At 45.9% G+C, this 25,172-nt stretch overlaps 1 protein-coding gene across 6 annotated transcripts in view; it reads right to left on the reverse strand.

Moving 5' to 3' along the window:
- Positions 1–447: 447 nt before the first annotated feature.
- Positions 448–25,172, reverse strand: part of BPTF (bromodomain PHD finger transcription factor) — a 2,119,711-nt gene continuing 2,094,986 nt past the window's right edge. For 5 of the 6 annotated variants that reach the window (XM_069655028.1, XM_069655026.1, XM_069655024.1 and 2 more), the window contains one exon: positions 448–1,388. In XM_069655028.1, coding sequence (XP_069511129.1) covers positions 1,352–1,388 — 37 coding nt within the window. In that variant the 3' untranslated portion in view covers positions 448–1,351. Of the gene's footprint in view, positions 2,082–25,172 lie in introns of all 6 variants that reach the window. The other variant, XM_069655025.1, reaches the window with a different exon arrangement.

Below are 25,172 nucleotides of genomic sequence, written 5' to 3' on the forward strand. Positions count from 1 at the left end.
ATGCCAGGTTTATCTGGAACACCAAGAAAGAAAATGTTTCGATTTTTCATCCAGTGCAGGGTCAAATTCAGAAGTTTAGAATATGCAATACAATCCTGCTTAAAAAACAGCCCATTCTGCATGCCATTTTGACAGAATTCAATTAAGCTAGAGTAGTTTAGCCAAGCCAAAACAAATACATCGTATACCTATTTCGTTTTTTTGGGCAAACTCCCTCCCCATTTGTCAACTCAAAAACAACAAAGGCCTAACCCAGCAACACATTTGCCCTTCCTTCACACACACATCTTTATGCATTAGTTGGAACGCGCTCACTATAGCATGTAAGTAGAGAGGAGGTTGGATTCCAATTATGTTACTGTCCCTGTGACATGTAGACTATTGTGCACATGTTTTGCAAAGTAACAGAAGCAATTTTATTCTGGAAAGTACCACCTGACTCAAAAATACCAACTTTTCCCGCACACGACACCTTCGCCTGCGGGGAGAACAATTAGCTCCTTTTATTATGATCCATATACATCAATTTTTTTATCTTAATACAAAAAGGAAAAAATTAGAATCTGACAAATGTTTACAAACAAGATACTTTCAAATAGATTTCTTTTAAGCTCATTTTCAGTCTGGTGCAGAGTAAATGACAGCATTTACTGCTATATTCAGGGCAACAGTCTGTAGTCCATGAGCACTCAGCCTGATTTTTGTATGCAAGCTTAATTATTTTGTTTATGTTAACAAACTCCTTGTTGAGTCCCAGGTTCCTTGGGTGTGCACATGTGTACATAGCAGCTCCTTTCATAGAAAGAAAAGACACCTAAAGGTCCTCTTGTACTTTTACCTACAGGAAACATGTTAAGATACAGGATGGATTACAAGTAACCAAAGGGGATTTGGTTTTTTTCTTTTTTTATAAGAAAAAACAAATAATTAGCTGACAAATGAAGGCAGCAATAAAAAAGCATCTTTACAATAAATAAATACAAGTCAAAAGATTTCTGGGAGGAGTTTAAACCAGTTTCTTCACTGAAGAACAGACGTGGCAATTCCATGGAGTTTCACCTGACCCCATTGAGCGTTTGCTTCTTGCTTTTTTTTCCTCTTGTTCTCAACAAAGCAAAATGTCCTGCTTCTGCCACAAGAGCACGATTTGATCATGACAAGAAAAGCAGTACTGCAGATTTGTCTCCTTTGTCCTTTGGACAAAAATAGGCCAACAATCTTAATGTGAGTGTGACGGCCAATGAAACAGTTCTGGCCCGGGTCACTGGACTAAAAAAAAAAATCTGGATTCTCAATAGAAATTTCACTGACCACCAGATCTTGAAGGTTTGTTAAGATAGCAGGCTGAGTTCTAAGAAGATGTAGACTGCAGTTTGTTGTTATGGGACCTGCAGAATACAGAAAAAAGGGAACCATTAAGCCACCCTCCATTTACAGAGAATGCAGATGCTCTATAAGGAAGCCGGGACCAAAAGCAGGTTAGGGTGAAAACAGTCATGTTTGGGGCATCCTGTAACAATGAAAGTCTCAGGAACATTTTCTTTTTCCCCCTTCAGCGGGCAGTCAAAATATTAGTCTTCGCACACATATGATGCATCGCATGAAAAGTATGACACATATGAATCCAACTTTCTTTTACTGATCATAATTACGTCACAGGGAAACATTTTCATAAAATGTTAGCACTTTAGGATATGTACAATATACATATATAGTTAATTTACAATTTTGCAGGGAGTCTTTGGACAAATGCATAATTAACATCAATTGTAAATGTCACTGTAGAGCTCGTTTTCATGGTTCATTTTTATTAACAAATAAGTACAATAAAATATACACTTTTGAAGATAAATACACCTGTGGTGTCACAATATTACGGGCTGTACAATAAACACATCTATACATTTTTAGCTTGTATTCAGCATGGCTGCTCTGACATGACTGGTTACGTAGGGCTGTGATAATTGATGTGGGTCACGTGTGAAATGGGAAAAAGTCAAAATGTACAACAAGACACAAAAGTGAGCCCAGCATCCTGTTCTGATTCCAGTTTAACAATCTCAGACTAATGATATCACAATCTGTAAAAAGAAAAACATGAAGGGTGTAAATGAGTACAATGGGCAAATGAAAGTGTGATGACATTATCATGCAGACAACGAGCAAGATGACCATCAACACAATACTGAGGACGCAGAAACAATAAAGGACAGCAAGGTGGGATCCGTCAGAGTGGACAAAACTAACCGCAGTTCAGTTAGCACATAAATGAGGCACTCGCTATGCTTTCATTTTAGATTATGTTAACCTACTTTTTTACTTCACCTAATCACCAGCATAATAATATCAGTGTGCCTAGGTTTGTCCGTGGAGTGGCAATCTGTGCCCAGCTAGGGTTATCCAGACCATAGACTCTGGGAAGGAACAAAACGAGGGACGGGACGATAAGACGATGTAAAGGCAGGTACAAACACAGGGCACGAAAGATGCAAAGGGGAAGCCGCTTTTGTGATAGAATGGTTGCATCCAAGTACTTTCAGGTGGATCATTGTTCTGCAAAATGGGAGGAGGAGGATATGTCCTAAATTGTTGCGTTTCCAAGGCAAATTTGATAATTGTAATTTAGTACACCATGCAATGTTGGATGCACGCAGGGCTTGAGAGTGTGCTCGGAGCAAACCTGGAACTTTGGTGGATTATCTGACTAGGCATCTCTATACTTTGTACCCTAGCTCAACTCCAGACTGCCAGCCTAGCCAAGAATAGACTGTATAAAGGTGAATTTTATTGGTAACAGAATGGAGTGGTCAAACTGGTACAGTAAAATTAAGAAGGCCTAGCACCTTTAAGTCAACATGGTGATGAAGAGTTTGTTTCACGTCACATTGTGCTAGAAATTATTTGTTCGGGATGAGATAGGGCAGTGCCCTACTTGGGAGCAGGCTATCGAAGTATAGTTATACTGTGAGAAAATATAGCATGAGCTCCTCATGCACAATGTGTTTATTAGACTACGAGTATGGGTGGAGGTGCGAACATGTAGGTAGAGAAGGGCTGATGTCTGTTCTTCTGTATTAAGTCAATAATATATACAAAAAACCACAGACTACCCCCCTTTCTCCTGTGTCTTGCGACTCTAGACCAATAACAGCTTAAATCATGCTGACAAGGATGTTCACACAATTTGAAAGATCCCAGACCCTTGGTGATTTATATACAAAACGCTCACTTTTTAATTCATTACATAGACACCTCCTGTGTGGAGGGTGTTGTTATCTAAAAACATATCACAGACAACATTACATTGTAAAGTGCTTCATCTAATTACATCAATCACGGGTTAGTATAGATACCCTCCATTTTCTTGCACTACAAATGTATTGTGTTAGTCAAAAAAACAATCACCACAGATGTTCAATTAATTCATGAACGTCTATTATCAGAGAAACCAAGCATAAACGAAAAAACACGATTTCTTTCAGTTCTCTCAAAATCTATGACAGTATGTTTGTATGTAGTCATTCTATTTAAATTAGTTCTTATTCTCAGCACCTTAATACTGTTCTCTGCGTCATTCATTTTTGCCTTTCTTGATGCCCGTTATCCCTATGCATTTTAATCAAAAGATGTGTAAAAAATGTTAGGTTGACGCTCTGCGTTTTGGCCTTCTAATCATGGTATAACCCCATCCAAAATAAGGTCTCCCTGATGTACTTCCATATGGCCTTCGTCAGAACAAAAGTTTGTTGTTCCTTCAATGATCCTCAATCTTCTAACGCAAGTTTCACCGGAGTTATATTTTCTTCTTCTTTGAGCAGCCTCACAGGGAAGAAATTGTCATTGCATCTACTTATTCGCCGCTCTTCTGTTGAGCCTTTTCTTCCTCGGTTTGCTATACGTTGTGATGGTGCGTCCGGTTTTACTCTTACGCCACCACTTGATTTCCCACCGTTTCTGTAATCAGCGAAACCTGCAAGGGAGTGAGGGGTTCTTTTTACAAGATAGTTTTAAGAAGGAAACCGACCCCCCCCCCCCGCTGCAGGATTCGCCAATTACAGAAACAGTGTGAACCACGTGGGAAATTAAATGGCCTAAAATGGCATCTGAGGAGGGACACAAAGCTTGAAGGTCTTGTTTGGCTATTTGCCCATCAATTACTAATCCCTATGGCTATTTCCTCCCCGTTCCTCCCACCCCACCCAAAACCCCTTCTGATGGGAACTCTTAACTCACTATAATCAAGCCTTAACATCAAACTTTGCTATCAAAGTGCCTGCCAGTGTTTTTTCAAAGCAGTCTTCTGAGAGTTAATGACTTCATTTGAGTTTTAAACACGCTACTAGTGTCTAAGATATGGATACTTCCCAATTTTTTGTTTTCGGGGGACCAGTTTCAAGAAGGGAAGAAGTGAGAACCATAATATATAGAAGAGAAAACTGGTTAACTCTCTCTTTCACACTTACAAGATTTGTCATTGCACCACATATAGCTGAATATTTAACTTGTCATCAGCATTAATCATCAGAATATATAGTTATTCAAAATATCAATGTATTCTTTATTCTTCAATATTTTGTATATTATACCGTAACAAATTAAGACAATTCTATAAAATGACAGTTCTACAATTTTTTTTTTTTAATTTCAATACTTCTTTTAGCATACGACCACACTACAAACATGTGCCTAGGGGTTAGTACGAGGTGATTTATATGCAAAACCCCTTATCGTGAAATATTTTGAGATTTTTCATAATGATATATATGGGATACATTACTCACTTTAATCACATTTCTGATGCTTGTATCTGCTTAGATTCACATGCTGTGCATAGGCCGACATCTAATAGAAGCTGTTGAGTATTAGAGTTGTTGTTTTCGAAACTCGAAAAAGGGACGTCGACAGGGCGTGCCAGTAATACTACCTAAGTGTGACAAAAGCAGCCTTCCACTGCCAGAGTGGAACAGAGCCGCATCTTGAGAAACAAAATATTCCAAAAATGCCCTATACACACCACGTAACAAGACTCATTGTCTTCGGTGAGTAACCGGGGGTACACCAAATTGACACATTAAGCTAGCAACTCTTCGTCCTGATGAAGGCCCAATAAAAAATTAAGTGAGAACACTTGGAAAGCGTTCCACAGTAGAGGGGCCAAAACACATCGACAACATTATGACTGGGCAACATGGGCCGACTAGTCTTCTACAAAGGGGACACAAACTGTTCAAAATATTTCACAATAAGAAGGTGTTTTGCATTTAATAAGTCACCTTGTACTAACCCCTAGGCACATTTTTGTATTGCCGTCGTATGCTGAAGGAAGTGTTGAAATGAATATGTTTTTTGTAGAACTGTCTTAATTGTGTACGCTACAATATAAATATTTTTAAAGTTCAAGACCCTCTGCATGTTCCACAGGGCTTTCTTGGGCCTGGGACCGGTCTACCGCCAAATTTCTCTTCCAAAACATCTTCCTTCTCGAGCGCTCCACTCATCCACCTCCAACTCTCTGAGGGTCAAATGCTTCTCCAAGCAGAGAATTGGGGGCAGATCTATCTCCTCGGCTGGGGCCTCCCTCTGAAATAGCCTCCCTGCGCCTCTCAAACTTGAGCAGAACCACCTCCAATTCCGGAAGCAACTCAAGACCTTCCTTTTCGCTTCCGCTTCCTCTCTTCCTCTCCCCTGCTGATGCACCCGACCGCTCCACCGCACTGGTCACCTAGTCACCCTCTGAACTCGTGCCCATGCTCTTAAGGGTCTGTATCTGCAACCCTACAGTCCCCTTAACTCTGCACTTATGAACCACCTGATGGCTGCACCTGTGAGTTAACTGCACTCCCCCCCTTCCCTCTTCCCCATACATGTGCGATCTGAATGACACAAGGCCTATTAAGATCCTTATTATGTCCTCCATTGTTTTCCCCTCCTAGTCTTGTCGTGCCTCGAAACACTTGTGTACGGCGCGTTATAAATGCCACATCATATCTCATATCAAAGAACAAATAATAAAAAATATATTTTGAATAACTATATACTCTGATGATTAATGCTCATGACGAGTTAAATATTCAGCTGGATGTGGTGCAATCACAAATCGTGTTTGTATGAAGGGTGCGGGGGGAGGTTATGGGGCTCTAACCAGTTTTCTCATATATGTTGTTACACGCTACCGGTGTCATAAAAATGTCACCCAGGTCTGCCTTCAGCCACTCGATTTAAATGCACTACAGGTGTCCTTTACGGTAGCAAGTATTAGGCGTTTCCAAGGCGCTGCTATTAGCTGCCGAGTACACGCACTATTTTACACCTGCTACCATCAATAGGCAGTTAATAGCACTACACAGAGCCTTTCCCTTGCCTATACAAAAGTCCAAACTGTTGCCATTGCTAAAGTTTGTTTTTTGTCTGTGTCGAATGTGTCTGCAGGCATGCACACACAAAGCATATGCTCTATTCAGTGTCTAAATGATGATGTAAATGAGAGAAAGAAATAAAGACCGCAAAATGTTTTCTGACCTTGTGACATGGCCACACACCATGAAGTGCCAATCTCCCCCCGGCCCCCGTCTAATTTGGTCAGCATTTGGAACCCTCTCACCACGCTCCGAAGCACATGACTCATTTGTTCCCCCATTAAAAATTACTCTGTTCCTGCTGTTGGTACAGGAAACGCTTTTCTGCTCTTTGGGTAGAAGATCCCAAAACTTTGCGGCTTATGACATGAAGGGATGAAAGGATCCAATTTCATCTGTGGGGCGAATCTTTTGGCAGTAGGTCTGCTGACTCACCGTCACCTGGCACTAGATCGTTAAACAGATCTGTAGAGGGCGTGCCTGGAGAACCATTCCATGGGTAGTCAGTGTGGGTATCTGTGAGAGCGACAGGTGTTAGCAGTGGCAATGCCGCAGGAGGACCAGAGGTTGGGGGTGGAACTAAATCTTCCCTTGCTGGAAACCTATCAGGTGGCGTTGAATAAGGCTACAGTGTTGCAGGAAGCCGGTGTTGGAGCTCTGTAGCTAATGTCTGCAGTGTGGAGAGTATATTCATTGACATATCCCTTGAGCTAGACTGAGCAGGAACTTGTGTCGGAACGGTGGGGCTGCTCCTTCGAACAGGGGTCCCTGAAGGTAGTTGCTGGGGACCGTCTGGTATGGGAAGGCCCTGTTTTGGTGGGGCTGGCAGTGGCAGGTACACCACAGGAGGCACAGGTAAGACTGCTCGGATATCCTCGGAGGACACAACATCCATGTCCTCGGAGGACACAACATCTATGTCCATCTCCATGTCTGAATCCACACCCACCTGTAATAACTGCTCTGGTGGAACAATGGATGGACAGGGGACTGTAGGCGATATATATGGAGCTATAGAAAAGAGTGGCTGAGCACGAGTTGGTCTGGGAAGGTAGGACAATGACACAGCAATTCTCTTTGGGAAAGTGGAGACCAATGGCCTTTGAATAGGCGTTGTCAGCGATGCAGATGTGCTTGGCGACAGTGTTGGTATAGTAACAGACTTGGGCCCGATTTACAAAAATGTTATAACATGGGTAAAAGCCCAGCTGCCTTTTTTTGTACATCAGGCCTTTAGTCTTTGACACAGATATTGATTCAGTCATTGACAAAGAGCTGGAAGGAGTTGCCGACAAGGTGGTTTTGGCAGTCAATGAGACAGTCAACTGTAGTTGACGAGGCTCTAGGACGACTATGGGTCGTCAACGGCTTCATCGACTACAATGATGGCGCAGACGAAGGAATTGTAGTCGTGGATGAGCGTTGTTTCTCTGATGAGTGTTCTGTAATCGAAATGGCCAACAACGGTCTTAGGCACTGAAGTGGTCAACGAGGAGACCCTAGACATAGATGCTGACAATGGACAACTCAAGCATGTGGTCCATGTCCCTTTTTAGCTTTCTTCCCCAGGGAAGATTCTTCGTGGGACCTCGACCTAGCTCTAGGGGTCTCCTGACGCAGAACTACAAACCGAGGCAGAAGCCGTGGTGTTGGGGTAGTTTTCCTAAAGTCCTATTGGTAGTAAGACTTTAGTAAGCTATCCCAGGGGTTTGTAGATCCCCCAACTCTTAGTATCAGTCTACCATCAATCTAGTATCGGTCTACCATCAACAGGCAGTTAAAAGCACAACACAGTGCCTTTCCCATGCCTATACAAAAATCCAAACTGTTGCCATTGCTAACGCTTGTTTTTTGTGTGTGTCGAATGTGTCTGCATGTGTCTGTACTAGCTCAGGACCTTGGTAGAGTGGCAGAGCAGTCATGCTTATATGATATGGCATTTATAACGCGCATATACACGTTTGTCAAAGTGCGACAAGGCAAGGAAGGGGAAACAGAGGGAGGACAAAGAACAATGATCTTACTAGGTCTAGTGACATATCAAATCGTGCAAGTATAGGGAAGATGGGAGGGGAGATGTGCCTGGTGGTGGTGGGAGGAAGAATGTACAAGTGCAGGGCAAGGAATCAACACAAGTAGTGCAGCCCACAGGTGGCAAGTGCGGGTGTTAGAAGTGCAGACAACAGGTGTCTAATAAGTTCACGAAAGGGGACTGTAGGGATACAGATACACACCACAAGTGCAGGGAGTGCCAGTAGGCAGTGTGGGTATTCAGCTGGACAGGCAAGGGACCTGGGCCCGAATTCAGAGGGTAGCCAGGTGATAAGTGCATTTATCAGACAGGAGATCTACAGGGTAGAGGAAGAGAGAAAGAGAGAAGGCAAAGAAAAGAGGAAGGTCTTGAGGTGCTTCCGGAACCGGAGATGGTTCTGCTCAAGTTTCAGAGAGGCAGGGAGGTTGTTCCAGAGGGAGGCACCAGCTGAAGAAAGATCTGCCCCCAACTCATTGCTTGGAGAAGCAACTGACCATCAGGAAGTTGGAGGTGGAGGAGCGAAGAGCTCGAGTAGGTAGTTATTTCCATAGATGGAGTTGGAGGTATTGAGGTCAAAAGCACCAGAAAGCCTTGTGGACAATGCAGAGGGTCTTGAACGTTATCACTGCCACCACTGGGAGCCAATTGAGAGATTTCAAAGCTGGAGAGATACGATCCCTGGGTTTGAGGCCAAGGACAAGTCGTGCAGTCCTGTTCTGGAAGAGTTGTAGAGGACGGAGAGTAGAGGCAGGCAGATTTAGAAAGAAACTGTTTCAGTAGTCTAGCCTAGAGAGAACCAGAGCTCTGGAGACATTGAGCTTCTGGCGGAAAGTGAGGAAAGGACGAATCTCTCTGAGGAGGTGAAGCTGTTAGACTTCTTAGAGACATGAGCGATGTGAGGAGAGAAGGGGAGTGTCGAGTCGAAGATAACCCCAAGGTTCTTAACCTCACAGGTGGGAGCAGGAAGAGGGCCCAGAGCGGGTGGCCAGAGAGGGACAGGAAAGGAAGGTGCTGGTGAGGAGGATCTCTGTCTGACTGGCATCAAGGCAGAGATCATTGGCGGCACACCACTCCTGGATTGCAGTCAGACAATCCGGGATGAGAGAGGGAGAAGAGGCGGCTGAGGGGAGCCTGAAAGCAAGCTGAGTCATCCGCATAGCACTGAAAGTTGGAGCAGAGAGCAGCTATGCAGTGGGCGAGAGATGCCAGGTATTGGTTGAACACCCAAGGAGAAGGAATAGACCCCTGGGGAACACCAGATGTAGAGAGATAGAGGAGAGGAAGGACCCAAGTTGGACCTGGGATGGTCGGTCAGAGAGAAAGGAGGTCAGCCAGGCCAAGGCCTGATCAGTGATACCCAGATTATCACGGAGCGGGTTGAGCAGGATGACATGGTTGACAGTATCAAAAGCAGAAGAGCGATCGAGTAGGATGAGGACAGAAGGGTGGTTAGTATCAAGGTTTTAGAGCAGATCTTCACGGATGTTCAGGAGAGCAGTTTCTGTGCTTCTGGCCGCTCTGATGGTCATGGAGACAACCAACAGATTCAGTGTGAAGGTTAAGCTGGGAGATGGCCAGGTTTTTTTTATTTTTTTTTATTTGGTTTCGAAAAACCTTTAAAATATTTGCTCCTGTTTACAACACATCACAAGATCCCAAACCATCCCTTGATAAGTTTGCGATCATTCCGTGATTTCTCGTAACTCAACTAAGGAATCTGTTGGATACAATACAGGTGTGGGATTCAATTCAGTTAAGCAGAATTTTAGGTCTTTCAAGAACAGCACTAGTCCAAACATGACTTTTTGTTCCGATCCTTCAATCATGGTTTTCCACCAATCATTTGCGAAGTAAGTTTGCCGCTGCTCGATAAACGGTCCAAACAATTTAGTCCGTAGTGATCGAAACTTTGGGCAAAATAAGGTCAGATGTTTAAGAGTTTCTGTTAGATATTCATAGAAACGACAAGTTAAGTTAAAGTTTTCATTCCGCTTCCAGGTTCTTATGCTGTCTTTGGTCAGATAGAGGTTTAATCGGAATTGTAGAAAAGACCGTCTGGAATTTTGGTCTGGTGATTGAGTCGTTTTGAAGCAAGTTTGCGTTATGAGCCTTCCTCCAGTTTCTATATTTTTGCAAGGTGTGTTTTCTGCCTATGTAATAGAGACCTTTATTTTCACATGATAGCACTCGTATCTCCCTGCGCATCATTCGTTTGTGTTGCAACACCTGGACGTCAAACTTGTGTTTGTGTTTCATCCTGCGTTGTTTTAACCCTGTGTTCAGAAAATTACGACAAGAGATGCTGGTATTCTATCACGTCGGATGTTGATGATAGGTCGATACGATAAAGTTCACGTCACTATTTTTGAGATTAAGCCTTATCCTTCCAAAACAGTAGATGGTGTCATGTGGCCAAGAAGTTTGTGGAGCGTTATTGAAAATGTTAAAGGTCATTTTTAACAGATCATGGTCACTATGTTCCATCTTGCAAACCTCGAAGCAGCAAGCTTTTGGTAGAAAGGATTCTGAGACGAAAATATAGTCCAATGTTGAGAGATGTTGATCTCGGCTCCACGTTGGATTTGCTGGAATGTCGCCAAACAGATTCCCATTCAGGAGTGTTAGTTTGCGGGAGTCCATCTCTGAACACCATGTGTGGGCGGCTTCTTCATTTGCCTTCTTTCCAGCTGGCTTTGTTATTTGATGAGTGTTCAAGTTCAAACAATCAATGTTAACGTCACCACAGATTATTATTCATAGATATGAATTTTCAAGCATTGTGTCGATAATCGAAGTCACTTGATCGATAAATAGTGTTGTTCCCGCTGCGATCTGGTGCCAATAAAGGTTAATAATATGGAAGAACTCGAGATCGCCAACACCTGGTGTCGTCACTTTAGCAATTTGTATATAAGGAGTGACATTCTTTGTGTCGACAATCTTAAGGCCGAGTTCTTTTTTGACGGCTATTAGGAGACTAGCCATTGGTCTACCTTTACTTTGCTTAATCGCGGGGTTTTATATCAAACATTGATGATATTTGACATTCACTTAGCCATGTTTCCTGGAGGCATATCAGATCCAGGTTTCGCATCCAGGGTGTGTGAAACAGGTGGACAAAGCCACGCGTGTTCCATGATCCAAAAATTAACGGTCGGCTTTCACACTGTTTCTGGCGTTACTTGGACAGCTTTTCCAAGAGTTTGCCCAGAAAAGTAATGGAGATCGGGCGATAGCTGGACAGGAGGGGTCAGCTGACGGTTTCTTAAGAAGAGGGGAAGGGAAAGTGGCGAAAGAGTGGTTGCAGAAGTCGGCAAAGGCTGGAGCGAGGGTGTCAATGTGGCCCTTCATGGTTTTGGATGAACAGCGAAGACCTGTTTTGACGAGACTTTCATAGATCTTACTTGTCTAGAAACCTTATCATGGGTGAACAAAGGAAAAGAGGTGGCTGCAGGAAGGCCAGAGGTAGAAGAAGTAGGAGGAGAGGAGAGAGGGTGGACAGGATGTCCTACGGTTTTTGAGCTAAAATGTAAGGGGACAGGAGATGTAGAGACTGCAGCAGGATTGGCCAGCTCTGGGGGGAGAGGGGGGGGAGAGGAGAGAGAGAGAGAGAGAGAGAGAGAGAGAGAGAGAGAGAGAGAGAGAGAGAGAGAGAGAGAGAGAGAGAGAGAGAGAATACCAGGCATCCAAAGGAGGAGTAGACCTGCATAGGAATGATAGAGGCAGGGATAAACTCCGGGAAGATCAAAACTACACCATCAGAGAGGAGCGTGTGTCAAAACCTGTGACGGATCTGGCCGTGAACCATGTCTCAGCAAGACCGGGAACGTCAAGTTTGAATTCTTCCAGGAGACGGCAGATGTCTGAGGAGTGTTTTACAGCTGAACAAGAGTTGAGAGTGGCAATGTGGAGAAGGTTGCCACTCTTGGAAGACTTCCATGGAGGGTTACAGGTCAGAGCTACGCCCTGCAGAAGTGTAGAAGGAGTCAGTGAATGGGCAGAAGAGAAAGGAGGAGAGGGCAAGGTAGCCAAGCTGGAGGATGAAGATGCCAGAGAGGTTGGAGGCAACAGGGCGCCGGAGAAGAAGTAGGGGAAGCCAGAGAGGTGGCAGAGGGTGGAGGTAAAGGAGTCGGAGAAGGGAAAGAAGGGACTGCAGGAGAAGAAAGGAAGTTGATGAGGTGCAGGAAGCGTCTTTCAAAGAGGAGCAGGATGGCCTGACGGCCTTGGACCAAGACGGTGCCATTTAGGTAAACATTAATGATGGTCTTAGAGGTGTGTAAGGGGGCCTAGAGGGCCTCCCATTGCGTGCCACCCTTAATGGGAGAGGAGGAAAAAGGAGAGAGCACAGAGGCCATTTGTGGAGTCCATAGGTCTGACGAAGGAACAAAAACGAGGAAGTCCGTGAGTGTCTGGAGGAAGTGCTGGTGTAGGTATCAGTGATAGGGAGGCCTGGGTTGGCGACCAGGATATCCCTTTTGAACTTCTTCCTACCAGACTTAGTAAGTAGGACCGGATAGTCCATAGAGAAGCAGTTAGAGAAGATAGGAGAGACAGAGAGCACCATAGAGGATGTAGAGGGAGGAAAGAGGGGAGAAAGGATAGGGGCGAAGAGTGGGGAATCAAACATAAGGGGGGTGAGACACTAGAGGCGGGCACAAGAGAAGCAGTGCAAGCAGAGTAGACAAAAACAAGACAGGAACAAACTAATAAAATACACAATGGACTTGTTGAGACAAAAAAGAAGAGCAGTCATGTAGATGTGAAAAACAAACCAGTTAACAGAATAAGAACGGGGGAACCTGAAAGAAAAAGGAACACAACAGGGAACAACCATGCAGAGCAAGGGCAAGTAACAGAACAATAATCAAGGGAACCTAAGGAGAAGAGTGAAAAACATACAGAAGTAGGCAGAACAAGTATACGGCAGTCAAAGATAGCAGACACAAGAACAGTGCAGTCAAGCAAAAAGGGGGCTTAGAAGAAGAAAAAAGCAGCAGAGCACAGAGTAGCGACAGGGGCTGGGATGGGGAAAAGGGCAAGTTGGAGGGAAGGGGCCTGCAGGGGGAGCAGGGGACACGCGATCAAGGATTGCGAGGGAACCACGCGGGCAGAGGACATGCAGGCGTAGCCAAGGATGGAAGGGGCGGCGAGCAGATGCAATCAAGGATTGCGAGAGAACCATGCAGGCAGAGGATGCGCAGGAAGTTATATAAAAAGTATACATTTATTTTATTATATTTATACCAGAATCACCTTAAATACTTCAGACGTTTACGGTATAACACTTCGGAAATACTTGATAATACACTTCAAAAAGGCACTTTGACTATTGTGTTTGTTCGTGGTTACATTCGTAGCAATGTTAGAAGGGGAAAAGACAATGTTATCGTATTAATCAGTTACTGCGCACTAATGCAGGTTTCAACGGTTTATATGGTAGTACATTTACTCTGCAAACACATAGTAAAGTCACTTAAAGGGAGGAAAATGGTTAGTTAGTGTAGCATGAGCTTAGTTCAAGGTTCTAGAGATCGTTTCTTCGCCTGTTAACTGTTTTAAGTCCAAAAACACAACCCTTGCTAAAGGCAGTTCGGAGAGGCCTTGAAGTCTTGACCAACAGCGAATTACTAAAGGTTCCAGTGGATTTCTTCCATTGTCTAGAGTTATCGAAGCAGCAAGTTAGCAACTAACAAAGGAGACTTAAAAACGGACTTGGGAAGGGGACAAAAGCAGCAGCATGGGTCAGAGTTAAGAGGGGGTTGCCCTGGACACCTTTACGTGCACCTGGAGCGACTTCTTGGAATCAGGTAAGCAATACCTTTTTCCCCACAGTACCTTAAGTCAGAAGAACATGTTAGTGCTGGATGCTCTGTGAGGTTGCAGCTCTGGACCCAACCTCCAGATTCTTTGGTCTGGTGACTTGAGGCAGGACAATGGACGGTGTCCGTCAGCAACAGCCTTGAGGGAGGAACTGTAGCATGACTTTCAGCAACTTCTTGGTTTACTCTGCGGTTTTGGTGCCTTTTCTGCAGCACCAACAAAGGACTCGGATCGTCCGGTCAATCTTCTTCGCTTTCTGTAGTCCCACACTCTGGTGCGGGGGTCCGGGTGAGTCGCATCAGATCTCTGGACGGTCTTTTCGACTTCAGCAAAGATTTGAACAGATTCAGCCTTTCCACAACGATGCACTCGAAATGGGCAGCAGGTCTGCTGGTATTGGGGTTCAGCAGCACTGGAAGCTCCTAGGACCTCTCGAGATGGCTCGTTTCGTCTTGGGACTGGTTGTTCCCAACAGCCAAATGGAAGGAGGAGTCCTCTTCAGAGCTCCTCTGTTGCATAGAAAACGGTGTCACGACAGCAGTGGTCTCTTCACTGTGTTGCAAAGTGTCTGCAGGCATCTCGGGTGGTCGTCTTCTTCGGTTACTTCTGGTTCCTGTGGTAGACTTGCTTTTCACTCGAGAAGCCTCACCTTTTATACAGTTCCAGCACACTCCCCTCTGCAATCTCTCTAGCATTTTACAGAACGGGGCATTTGGCTGTCCAATCAGGACAGCCAGACCCCCCCCCTGTGGGAGCGGGACCTATTCAGGCACTCTGGCAGACAAAGGCCAGGGGGTGGAAAACTCCTCCCCTACTTCCTGCCTGCCTAGACACTCTGGTGCCTAGGCAGGGTTACCTACTGGTTCCTGCCAAAGGCAAAACACACATACAGACCTCCCCCCTCCCAGAATGGTAGAAGGGCTAACGAAGAACAACCATGCTAGAAACAGCAAAAAAAGAAGGGAATCTCCAAGTTGGTACTTGAGTGCCCCTATTGTGCACTACTGAGGCTATAAACTTAGCCTGCGGTACAAAAAATAAACAATAGTTTATAGAACACGTCCACTGCCACCAGCCATAACTAGGTGATCGTCTATGTCCCGAAAAAGTCACTGAAGAAGAGAGAAGAACAAGTTACTTACACCTGGTAACGTTCTTTCGACTGGATGTTCCTCCCACATATTCCTCGTCTATGAGATCATTATTTCCAGCTTTAGCTGCTTCGGAAAATAATTTCTCTCGGCAGAGGGCACTGTGTGTTGAGACTGTCAACTCGAAGTCCCTCGAGGGCATGCATCTCAGCAGACGTAATTGTCGAGTACATATCGCCCGTTGGCTTCAGTTCAGTTTTTTCGCCACCATATGCAGAATTAACAGCCTTGATAAGTCCCTTTAAATTATCAGACCTTAAAAAAGCGCAAAGTCCAAAGCTTGTAAATTCTACAGAGGGGTAGGTAGGGAGGGCGATGAAGAATACACAGGAGGAACTTCCAGTCAAAAGAACGTTATCAAGGGTAGGTAACTTGTTCTTCGAATTAATTGTGTCCTCCCACGCATTCCTCATCTATGATAGACTCCCAAAGCAGTATTAGGTTCTTTTGGAGGAGGGAGTAAAAATGAAGAGTTGTTTGTCCAGAATGGAACTTAGTACTGCCTTCCCAAATCTTCCTTCATTGTTAGAAGTGTCCAAACAGTAATGTTTTGTGAGCGTGTGGAAGGTGGACCAGGTAGCTGCCTGGCAGATCCTTTATCGGAACTCCCCTCCGCAAAGCAGAGGAAGTTGCCAAGCCCTGTAGCTCTCAGAAATAGCCTGTATAATCCATCCGTTTGGTGACTGACAGACCTAGTTTGTGTCCTGTATATTCAATTCAAAGTTGGTCGTATTGTGGCAACTTTGCCATCCTCGAAATATAAAAGCTTAGAGCACTCCTTGGATCGTGTCAATGAATCTTTCCTCTTCCTTGCCAGGATGAGGTGGATAGAATGCTTGAAGTACAATTTTCTGTGCTAAATGATAATCTGACACAATCTTTGGTAGAAAAGAGGCTTTGACCTTAAAGACCTTATCCATGTAAAAAAGTGGTAAACTCAGGTTTACAGGATCGGGCTGATGTTATCACTACTAACAAAATGGTTTTGTGAGTTAGCAGCCTTGAAGTGCAGGAATGGAGTGGCTTGAAAGGAGCACACGTCAAAAACTTTAAAACCAAGTTAAGGTCCCAAGTTGGTACTTGGAATGGTGTAGGAAACACATTTGTGAGTCCTTTAAGAAATTGAAGGGTATTTTGAAATAAAATGCCTCTTCCAAGGTGAGCTTTAATATGGAAAGCGCTGCTACGTTCCAATCTGGAGCCCCAGATTTGCCAAATGTAGTAAAAAAAAAAAGATAAAACTGTAGGTGTATTGCACTGAAAAGGGACCACATCCTTTTCCCTACAGCAGCTACAGAACTTGTTCCAACGGCAGCAGTATAGGGATTTTGTAGCTGCCCAATCCTTGTACCTAAGCCTCTCAGAAACCATGCGTGAATGCCAAGTGTTGACCTCTGGCTGGAGAACCCGACCCTCCTCTCGCGAGAGAAGGGCCTCACTTTGTGGAAGACGTATTGGAGGGCAGATGGACATATCCCGACGTTCTGGGTACAACGTCCTCCAGGCCCAATTCGGGGCAATTAGGATCATGGATTTCGTGAACTTTCTTAACCTTCTGATGATGTGAGGAATGACTGGCACTGGAGGAAACGCGTACATGAGTAGAAATTCCCAGTCCACTACGAACGCATCCCTTAGAGATCCTCCTGGAGGAAATTCGCTGGAGCAAAACAGTTCACACTTCCGGTTGACACTGGTCGCAAACAGATCCACTTGAGGGGTTCCCTAAAGGGTGAAGTTCTCTTGAAGGACTTCCTGAGCTAGTTCTCACTTGTGGGAGACCATCATCTGCTTGCTCAGAGCATCCGCTGCCGTGTTCGCCTCTCCGGCTAAGTGAACTGGCGATAGAGAGACTTCTTCTTGAATTGCCCAAAACCAGGGCTGCATTGCTTCTCTGCACAGTGCAAGTGGCACTCTGCCTCCTCTCTTGTTGAGGTAGCACATGGCCACAGTGTTGTCCGTCATTATCGGGACATTCTTTCCCCGTACAGAGTGCAGAAAGGCCTTCAGTGCTAGTCTGATTGCCCTCAGCTTTAAAAGGTTGATGCATAGTTTGGACTCCGATAATGGAGACCAATGACTGGTGATTGTAAGATCACTGGTGTGGACTCAGCACCCTGTGAGTGAGGAGTCCGTCACTACTGTCATCTCCGGCCATGGTTGCCAAAAAGGTACTCCTTTCAGAATGTTGTCCTCGCAGGCCCACCACAGAAGGTCCAGTGAGACTGTGCTCGGAATTTGAAGGAGGTTTGACATCCTTCCTGAGAATCGGGACCAATGTGTCCTGAGAGCCCATTGAAGGGATCCCATTCTCATGCGAGCCTCTGACACCAGATAAATTCAGGATAACATGAGGCTGAGCAACTTCAAAAAGTCAAAGGCTGGAAGACGCTGGGCAACTTGGTGACCATCTGCTAAATGTCTTGAGCTCTCACCTCGGGTGGCAAGGATTTGCCCAAGAATGCACCCAGCACTGCTCCAATAAACTAGAGTCCAGGTATCATGTGACACTTCTTGTAATTGAGGGAGAAGCCCAGTCTCTGGAGAGAGTGGCAGGAAATACTGAGATTTTCTTGGGCCTTTTCAGGTGAACGTGCCCTGATCAGCCAATTGTCCAGGTAGGGGTAGACGTGAATCCCCAGTCTTCTGAGACTTGCTGCCACCATTGCCTTTAACTTGGTGAAAACCCTCGGGTGGAGGTCAGCCCGAATGGCAGAACTCGAAATTGATAATGAGAACCGCCAATGACGTACCTCAGGTACGTCCTGTTTTTGTGATCGATTGGCACATGAAAGTAAGTATCCTGAAGGTCCAACGATACCATGCAATCCTAGAGCTGGTGGGCCTGAAGGATCTGAGAAAGTGTGACCATCTTGAACTTGTCCTTCCTGAGGAACTTGTTCAAGTGGTTTATGGTCATAATCTCAAAAAAATAAATCTCAAAAAATAAATCTTGAAAAAAAGGCCGAAAAAAGTCGCATTTTTTTAAATGACGTTTTTTATTCGAAATGGGGGGTTTCCCCTCCCCAACCCCCCCTTTTTTTACCATATTTTTTTTAATCCCGGACCCCAAAATAAATATATAATTAAAAAAGAGAAATTTGACTTTTCTTTCAGTCTTTTTTTTCAACCTTATTGTTATTCGAGATTTTTTTTTTCGAGATTTTGACTGACCACCTGTTCAAGTATCTCAAGTCCTCCTTCCTTCTTGGGGATTAGGAAATAGGGAGAATACCATACCCCGTTCCTCTCCATCACAGGTAGTGGTTCTATCGCACCTTTCTCTAGCAGGGGCAATATTTCCTGCAATAGAAATGGATCTGGAATATTTAGCCAATGGTTTCCTGGTGGATGATACCAAGGTCTCTGTATAAAGGGGAGGCAGTAAGCCTGGGTGACTGTTTCTAGTGCCCATGCATCCAAAGTAATACCTCAGCATTCTTTCAGATGCTATGACAGTCTGCCTCCCACCGGGGTGTCGTGAGTCAAGACCTCAGAGTGGTTTTGAGGCAGTTGAAGCAGCGGCTGATGGTATAGATGCCGCTGCTTGGGCGGGCTTAGCACCTCTCCCTTGTCCACCAAGAGGGAATCTTCTCTGTCCTCTTTGACCACCCTGTCCTCTCGTTCTTCCAACTGAGGAGTAGTAGCGAAAAGACGTACCCCTCCAAGATAATCCGTTGGGGTGAAAAGGCTGTGGCTGCCCGACTGCAGCACTTAAGGATTTGGCTGCTGCCTTTGAGGTCTGCAGCTTTTCAAGGATTTCGTCAGCCTGATTTCCAAATGAATGGGAGCTCTGAAAGGGCATGTTGAGGAGTCTGGATTGTACACCAGGTGCAAAACCTGACTTCCTCAACCACGCGAATCTGCGCATGACAGTGCTTGCCGCCTTGACGCTGCTGACGCGGTCAGCAGTGTCCAGACCTGATTGTAGACACTCACACATGGCCTCTTTGCCATCTCTTATCAGGTTCACGAAACTGTCGCTTTCCTTACCCTTAGGGATATGATTAGCTGCCATCGCTATGCAGTCCCACAAGGTGATTGTAAACTTTGCCAGGGCACATGTGGAATTAGCAGACTTTAAAGCCATTCTGCTAGCAGAAAAGACTTTCTTTGCCCAAGAGTCTCAGCGTTTCTCATCCCCATCAGGGGGTATGGTTGGGTACTCCGCCTGCTTGGAGGCAGATGTAGCTGCCTGTACTACTAAGCTTTCTGGAGTAGGATGAATTGACAGGTAGCAAGGATTGCTACTGGAAGGCCTGTATTTGTTGGTAAAATGTTTGTTTACTGCAGGGCTGGATTCTGCAGTTTGCATTAGCCCTTTTTTGCAGTGCCACAAGGAATGGGAAAAGAGTCATTTTGAGGACCCTTGTACAATATATCAGTCAGGTCGTCCTGTTCAAATGCAGGAAGTGGTCTATTCCACCCCAGGAATTCCACCACTCTGGTCATTAGGGTCGTGTAGGATGCATCTGCATGATCAGCTGTGTCTGCCTTCCCAAAATTTAGTTCTGGGGAGGGGTCTCCCCACTGTCGGTCTGCAGGGTGTCATGTAGTACCCTAACCCTGGTTTCTTCTGAAATAAAGCATTTAGGTATATTGGTTTTTGTCTGAATACTAGGGCTATCCAATTGGAGACCAGTTGGAGCGGTCTCATCAGATGTTTCATAGCCTCATATGTTGAAGTGAAGGACCTGAAAAAAATCCTTTTTATGTAAAAGTTTAAAAGCCTTTTCCTGGCTATTTTGATGGAATGGCGAAGAATGTACAATCAGTGTATTTTCTATTGTATCAACGTCGATGGCGTTGACGTCGATGGTTTGACTTTTGTCTTGTGTTTCGAGGGACTTTGCCCTCAACTCGACTTCTTAAGCGTTTTCTCATCTCGTCAACTTCTTGAAGACTCTCGAGTAGTCTGAGGCTTATGACCCGGGCTCGAGGGCGCACAGGGGTTTTGCCTTGGCATCATGCTCGTCTTCAACCATGGCATGGCTACTTTTTTTGTGCTTCGAGAAGGTCAGTGCCTGAACCTCGAAATTTTGCACATGTTCTTCCTAAAGAGTTACACTCCTCTTTGGAGGACGATTTAGTTGGGCAGACTATGCTCCTTTCTGTGGAAGACGAGGTAGAAGGTGGTGATCTGTGTCTTCGCTTCAATTTTTTCAACTACGACGAGGAGTGTCTGCGCCTCGAGTCGGATAATTTCTTCGATCTTTTTTTGTGAGGAGAGGAATCTCTCGACTCGTAGGATGAACCAAATTTAGACTGAGTGGACAGGGATTTGGGGACAATCCTGCCCACTTTAAATTCAGATTTGCGCTCTTTTAAGGCCGTACCTGTCATCGACTGATAGAATCGACAGTTGTCGGTTACATGCTCGACACCCAGGCACCAGAGGCATATCTTATGCAGGTCTGTGATCAACATATTGGCGCTGCATTTTAGACATTTTTCAAAGCCCCTCTTCAGAGTATTCGGAGCAGAAGACGAGGGCATTTTTGATAAGGTTTCAAAGAAAACTGAAGCACGCCGTTAATCTTGAAGCAACTGCATACGCGAAAAAACGAAACTGAAGCCAACAGGGCACGGCACGTGATATATGTACTTGACAATTACGTCACCCGAGATGGAAGCCCTCAAGGGACATCGAGACGACTGTCTCGATACACAGCACCCTCTGCCGAGAGAAAAAGAATTCTGAAGCAGCTAAAGCTAGAAATGAAAATATTATACATGGGAGGACACAATCCCTCTATCCTTAAGAACTGTAGTTACTTGAGGATATAGAAAAATAATATTAAAGGAGGACCCTAAGGGTCCCCAGCAATACTGCCCATAAGGAGCAGTGTGCTGCAGTAGTAAAAAACAGATGCCTTTAAGAGCTTTGGAGCAGACAGACCCCATAGTACAGGTTAATATAAAGAATAGAGATCCAAACGACAGGCCACAAGAATGAATGAGAGCAAAAAGGCGCCACTCATTCAGGATAGAAAGAAAAAGGTCTAGAAGTCCAGCAAAAAGTGCTGGGGATCAAACTAGGAGAGGGAATGAAGCACAAAAATGATACATCTCTATAACACCCGGCACCCTCCTCTAAACATGCAATTTACCTCCGGCGGTGGTCCTTATGGGTCGTGGATGAAAAAGACTGTCAGATGGTACAGTTGGCCAAGGTAAAGACAGTAAAGACACTGTTCGTGAAGGTCCTCGATGTAAACGTTCTTGAGGTTACATGTCGAGCAGGCCTTGCACAGGCCCTTCCTTCTTGTGTCAGTCATCTCCACAGACTCCTGAAAGCCTCAAACGGAAAATGGAATTTCCAGAGGCAGTGGAATGTCCCGAAACACACTGCCGTAGGGCGAGGAGTGAAGTGGAACCAGACCCAAAGATTTAGATTGAAAAAACGTCCAACAACAGACAAAGAACATCTAATTTCTAGCAGAGAAAAACTCAAAGACTCCCAACACTTGACGTGCAGCAAAAACATATGAATATGGCAACCAGTGGGGAAGCTGAGGGGACCAGTCAAATTGGCTCTGGTCAGTATGACCCAAAATGACTAACTGAGCACTAAAGTGAAGATAAACTGCTTTAAGGTTACTGTGGATTCCCAGCCAGGTGACTGGGAATATTCAAGAGCATGTGAATTCATGAAAGATCCAATCCTGGAGAAGCTCATTTTGCCTCCTCGCCCGGTTTCTGCAAGAGATGCTTTTAAAAGACGTTTCTATTACTTACTCAACCAGTTACTCACCTGAACATTGACAGTTTTGAACACTGAACAGTTGACTTACCTGTTAGGTGCCTGCCTTAGAATTATAAGGCAGGGCGTTCCATTGTGTTTTAATGTATTTCTCAAGTCACTTTAATATTACAGCTGTGCAGAGAATTGTTGAATTGCTTTAAACTATGTTGGAGGTTAAAGTGTTGCTGTTGTGTAATAATTATAAGTTACTCACCGTAGTGACTAACATACTCGTAGTCCTTAGCCCCCTTTCCTCCATACTGCATCGGCGTCCCTTCCAAGGGACGGAAGACAGAACCTTGTTCACCATAAAAAAACACCTTCCCCTTTAAATTTAGAGGCGCGCAGGGGTGCAGCCTGGGGAGCATGCGCTGCCCTGACTCCGCCCTCCGGCGCCACACCTCAGTCCCCATAGACCCGTCGATAATAGTTTAACATTGCCGAATGACACCAGTTTTATTGGGGGTGGGGGGGCTGGTGGGACGTATGGAGGAAAGGCGACGAAGGACTAAAAGTACGTTAATCACCAACTTATAATTACTCTTACATCCCGTCCCCTTTCCTCCATACTGCATGGGCGATTACAACGGAGTGTAGCCCAAGGATGGAGAGGAAACCCTCCTTAAGCAAACAAGTTTCTAAGAACCGCTTGTTTGAAAACCGCCCTACTTAGGACTTGTCAGGGGACATGCAGCTGAAAAGAGATGGCCGTTGCCTTGGCTCCGACCACTTGGCCATGCATCTTGGCCAGCAGCGGCCTGTGCTGTATCTCATAAGCTTCTTTGATGGCCGAGACCATCCAACGGGCTATAGAGGCCTTAGAGGCCTGATACCCCTGTCTTGATCCACCAAAGGAGACAAAAAGTACGTCCGACTTGTGGAAGGCCTTGGTCCAGTCCAAGTAGAATTTCAGGGCACGCCAGACATCAAGGCAGTGCAGAACTCTCTGTGCCTCGTCTTTGAGCTCAGCAAAAAAAGTAGGTAGCACTATTTCTTCGTTCAGATGGAATACGGAAGGCATCTTGGGCAAGAAGGTTGGGTGTGTCCGCAGGACTACTTTATCCTTGTGAAAGGTAGTATATGGTGCTGAGGCGACCAGTGCCTTGATTTTGCAGATTCTGCGAGCCGAGGTGAGGCCGACTAGCAAGGGCGTCTTAATGGTGACCAGCCTGATGTCCGCGATTGGTTCAAATGGTTTGTGTGCCATGGCACCCAGAACTATGTTGAGGTCCCACACGGGGTGTGGCCTCTTGATGGGCGGATAGAGTCTGGCGAGTCCCGTCAAATGTTTCCTGACAATCGGGTTGGAAGAGAAAATAATCTTCTCCGACGAGTTTCTGTAAGCCCCAATGGCTGCCAAGTAAGTGCAGCAAGTGTCCACCTGCACGCCTAAGTGGGCGAGGTGCGCAGAGAAGGAGAGCAAGTTGTCCAAAGTACATGCAAAGGGGTTCATACCCTTAGAGTTCACCCAGTGGCAGAACCTGGTTCACTTGCTCTTATACTGGGCCCTAATAGACTTGCTCCTGGCGCCCTGTATGATCTCTAGGTTAGCCTGGGAAAGGCTGAGGTGACCTAGCGTGACCCGTTCAGGAACCATGCTGTGAGGGTTAGTTTCTGTGGCGCGGGTGTATGACCCTGCCCCCCTGTTGCGGCAGATGATGTGCTGGGCCCGTTGGGAGGCAAATGGGTGGCCTCTCCGAGAGGCTGAACTGCTCTGAGAACCGAGTCCTGGCCGGCCACCACAGTGCTATTAGAATGATGCTGAGGTGGCGAGATTCCTTGATCTTGCATATCACCCTGTGCATCAGTGGTGTGGGCAGGAAGGCGTATGCTGTCAATCCGTCCCACTGAATCTGGAATGCATCGCCCAGGGAGCCCAGGTCCTGACCCTGCCAGGAAGCAAACAGTTGGCACTTCCTGTTGTCTCAGGAGGCAAATAGGTCCACCTGGGGGTGTTCCTACTTGTAGAAGATTTCCTGCAGTACTAGGTCGTTCAACTGCCACTCGTAGTCGTCTGCACCCAATCTGCTGAGCCTATCTGTCTCCAGGTTGGATTCCCCCGGCAGGTGGACAGCCGTGAGGTAAATGTTCTCCCGGGCCCATTCCCACATGCTGACTGTGAGCCTGCACAGTGGGGGCTGGGGGGGGGGGGATCTGGTACCTCCCTGATTGTTGACATAGAAAATGCTGGTCGAGTTGTCTGTCTGAATGAGGACGACTTTGCCCTCGATAACAGGAAGGAAGGCTCTGAGCACCAGCCAGATCGCCTTCAGTTCCAACAAATTGATGTGGTACTCCTGCCGCGTCTAGGTGCCATGGATGCAGTGTTGTCCAGGGTGGGCCCCATCCCTCGACAGAGGAGTCCATGGTGATGGTGTCCTGCAGGGTAGGTTGCCGGAAAGGCTTCCCAGCCGAAGGTTGCAGTCCCTGGACCACCATGTGAGGTCCGGGCGAAGTGATGCAGGAACATTGATCATCTCTGACTGAGAGCATCGCTCTTGGTTCCAAGAGGCTGCAAAGTGCAGCTGCATCCTCCTCATCCGGATTCTCGTGTAGGGGACGGCCAAGAGGACTGCTGCCATGTGACCCAGTAGTTGTTGGTACCACCAGACCGAAGTCACTTCTCTGCTGAGGAAGTGCGCGGAGGCCCTCTTGAGGGCCGTGATCTTGTCCTCCCAGGGAACTCTCTCGGAGCACGTGTCCCAAATGAGAACCAAGAAGGTCCGTCTCTGCGTGGGCTGCAGCTGTGACTTCTTGAAGTTGAGTGAAAAACCCAGCTTGTGCAGTGTGTTCATAAGAGCGTGGGAAGTATGGTGCACTGCTTCCGGAGATGTCGCCCTGACGAGCCAGTCGTCGAGGTACGGGTAGATGTGGTGGCCCTGCGACCTGAGGAGGGCCGCCACTGTGTTCATCAACCTGGTAAAGACACTGAGGGCCGAGCTGAGGCCAAAAGGAAGCACCTTGTAATGGAAGTGGTAGCCCATGATCCTGAACCGTAGAAAAGAATGATGAGGCTGCCAGATCGGGACATGTAGGTACGTGCCCTTCAGATCCAGGGAGCACATCAA

This window comes from Ambystoma mexicanum, chromosome 3q (assembly GCF_040938575.1).
Source record: "Ambystoma mexicanum isolate Mex_15411 chromosome 3q, UKY_AmexF1_1, whole genome shotgun sequence".
Taxonomy (NCBI): domain Eukaryota; kingdom Metazoa; phylum Chordata; class Amphibia; order Caudata; family Ambystomatidae; genus Ambystoma; species Ambystoma mexicanum.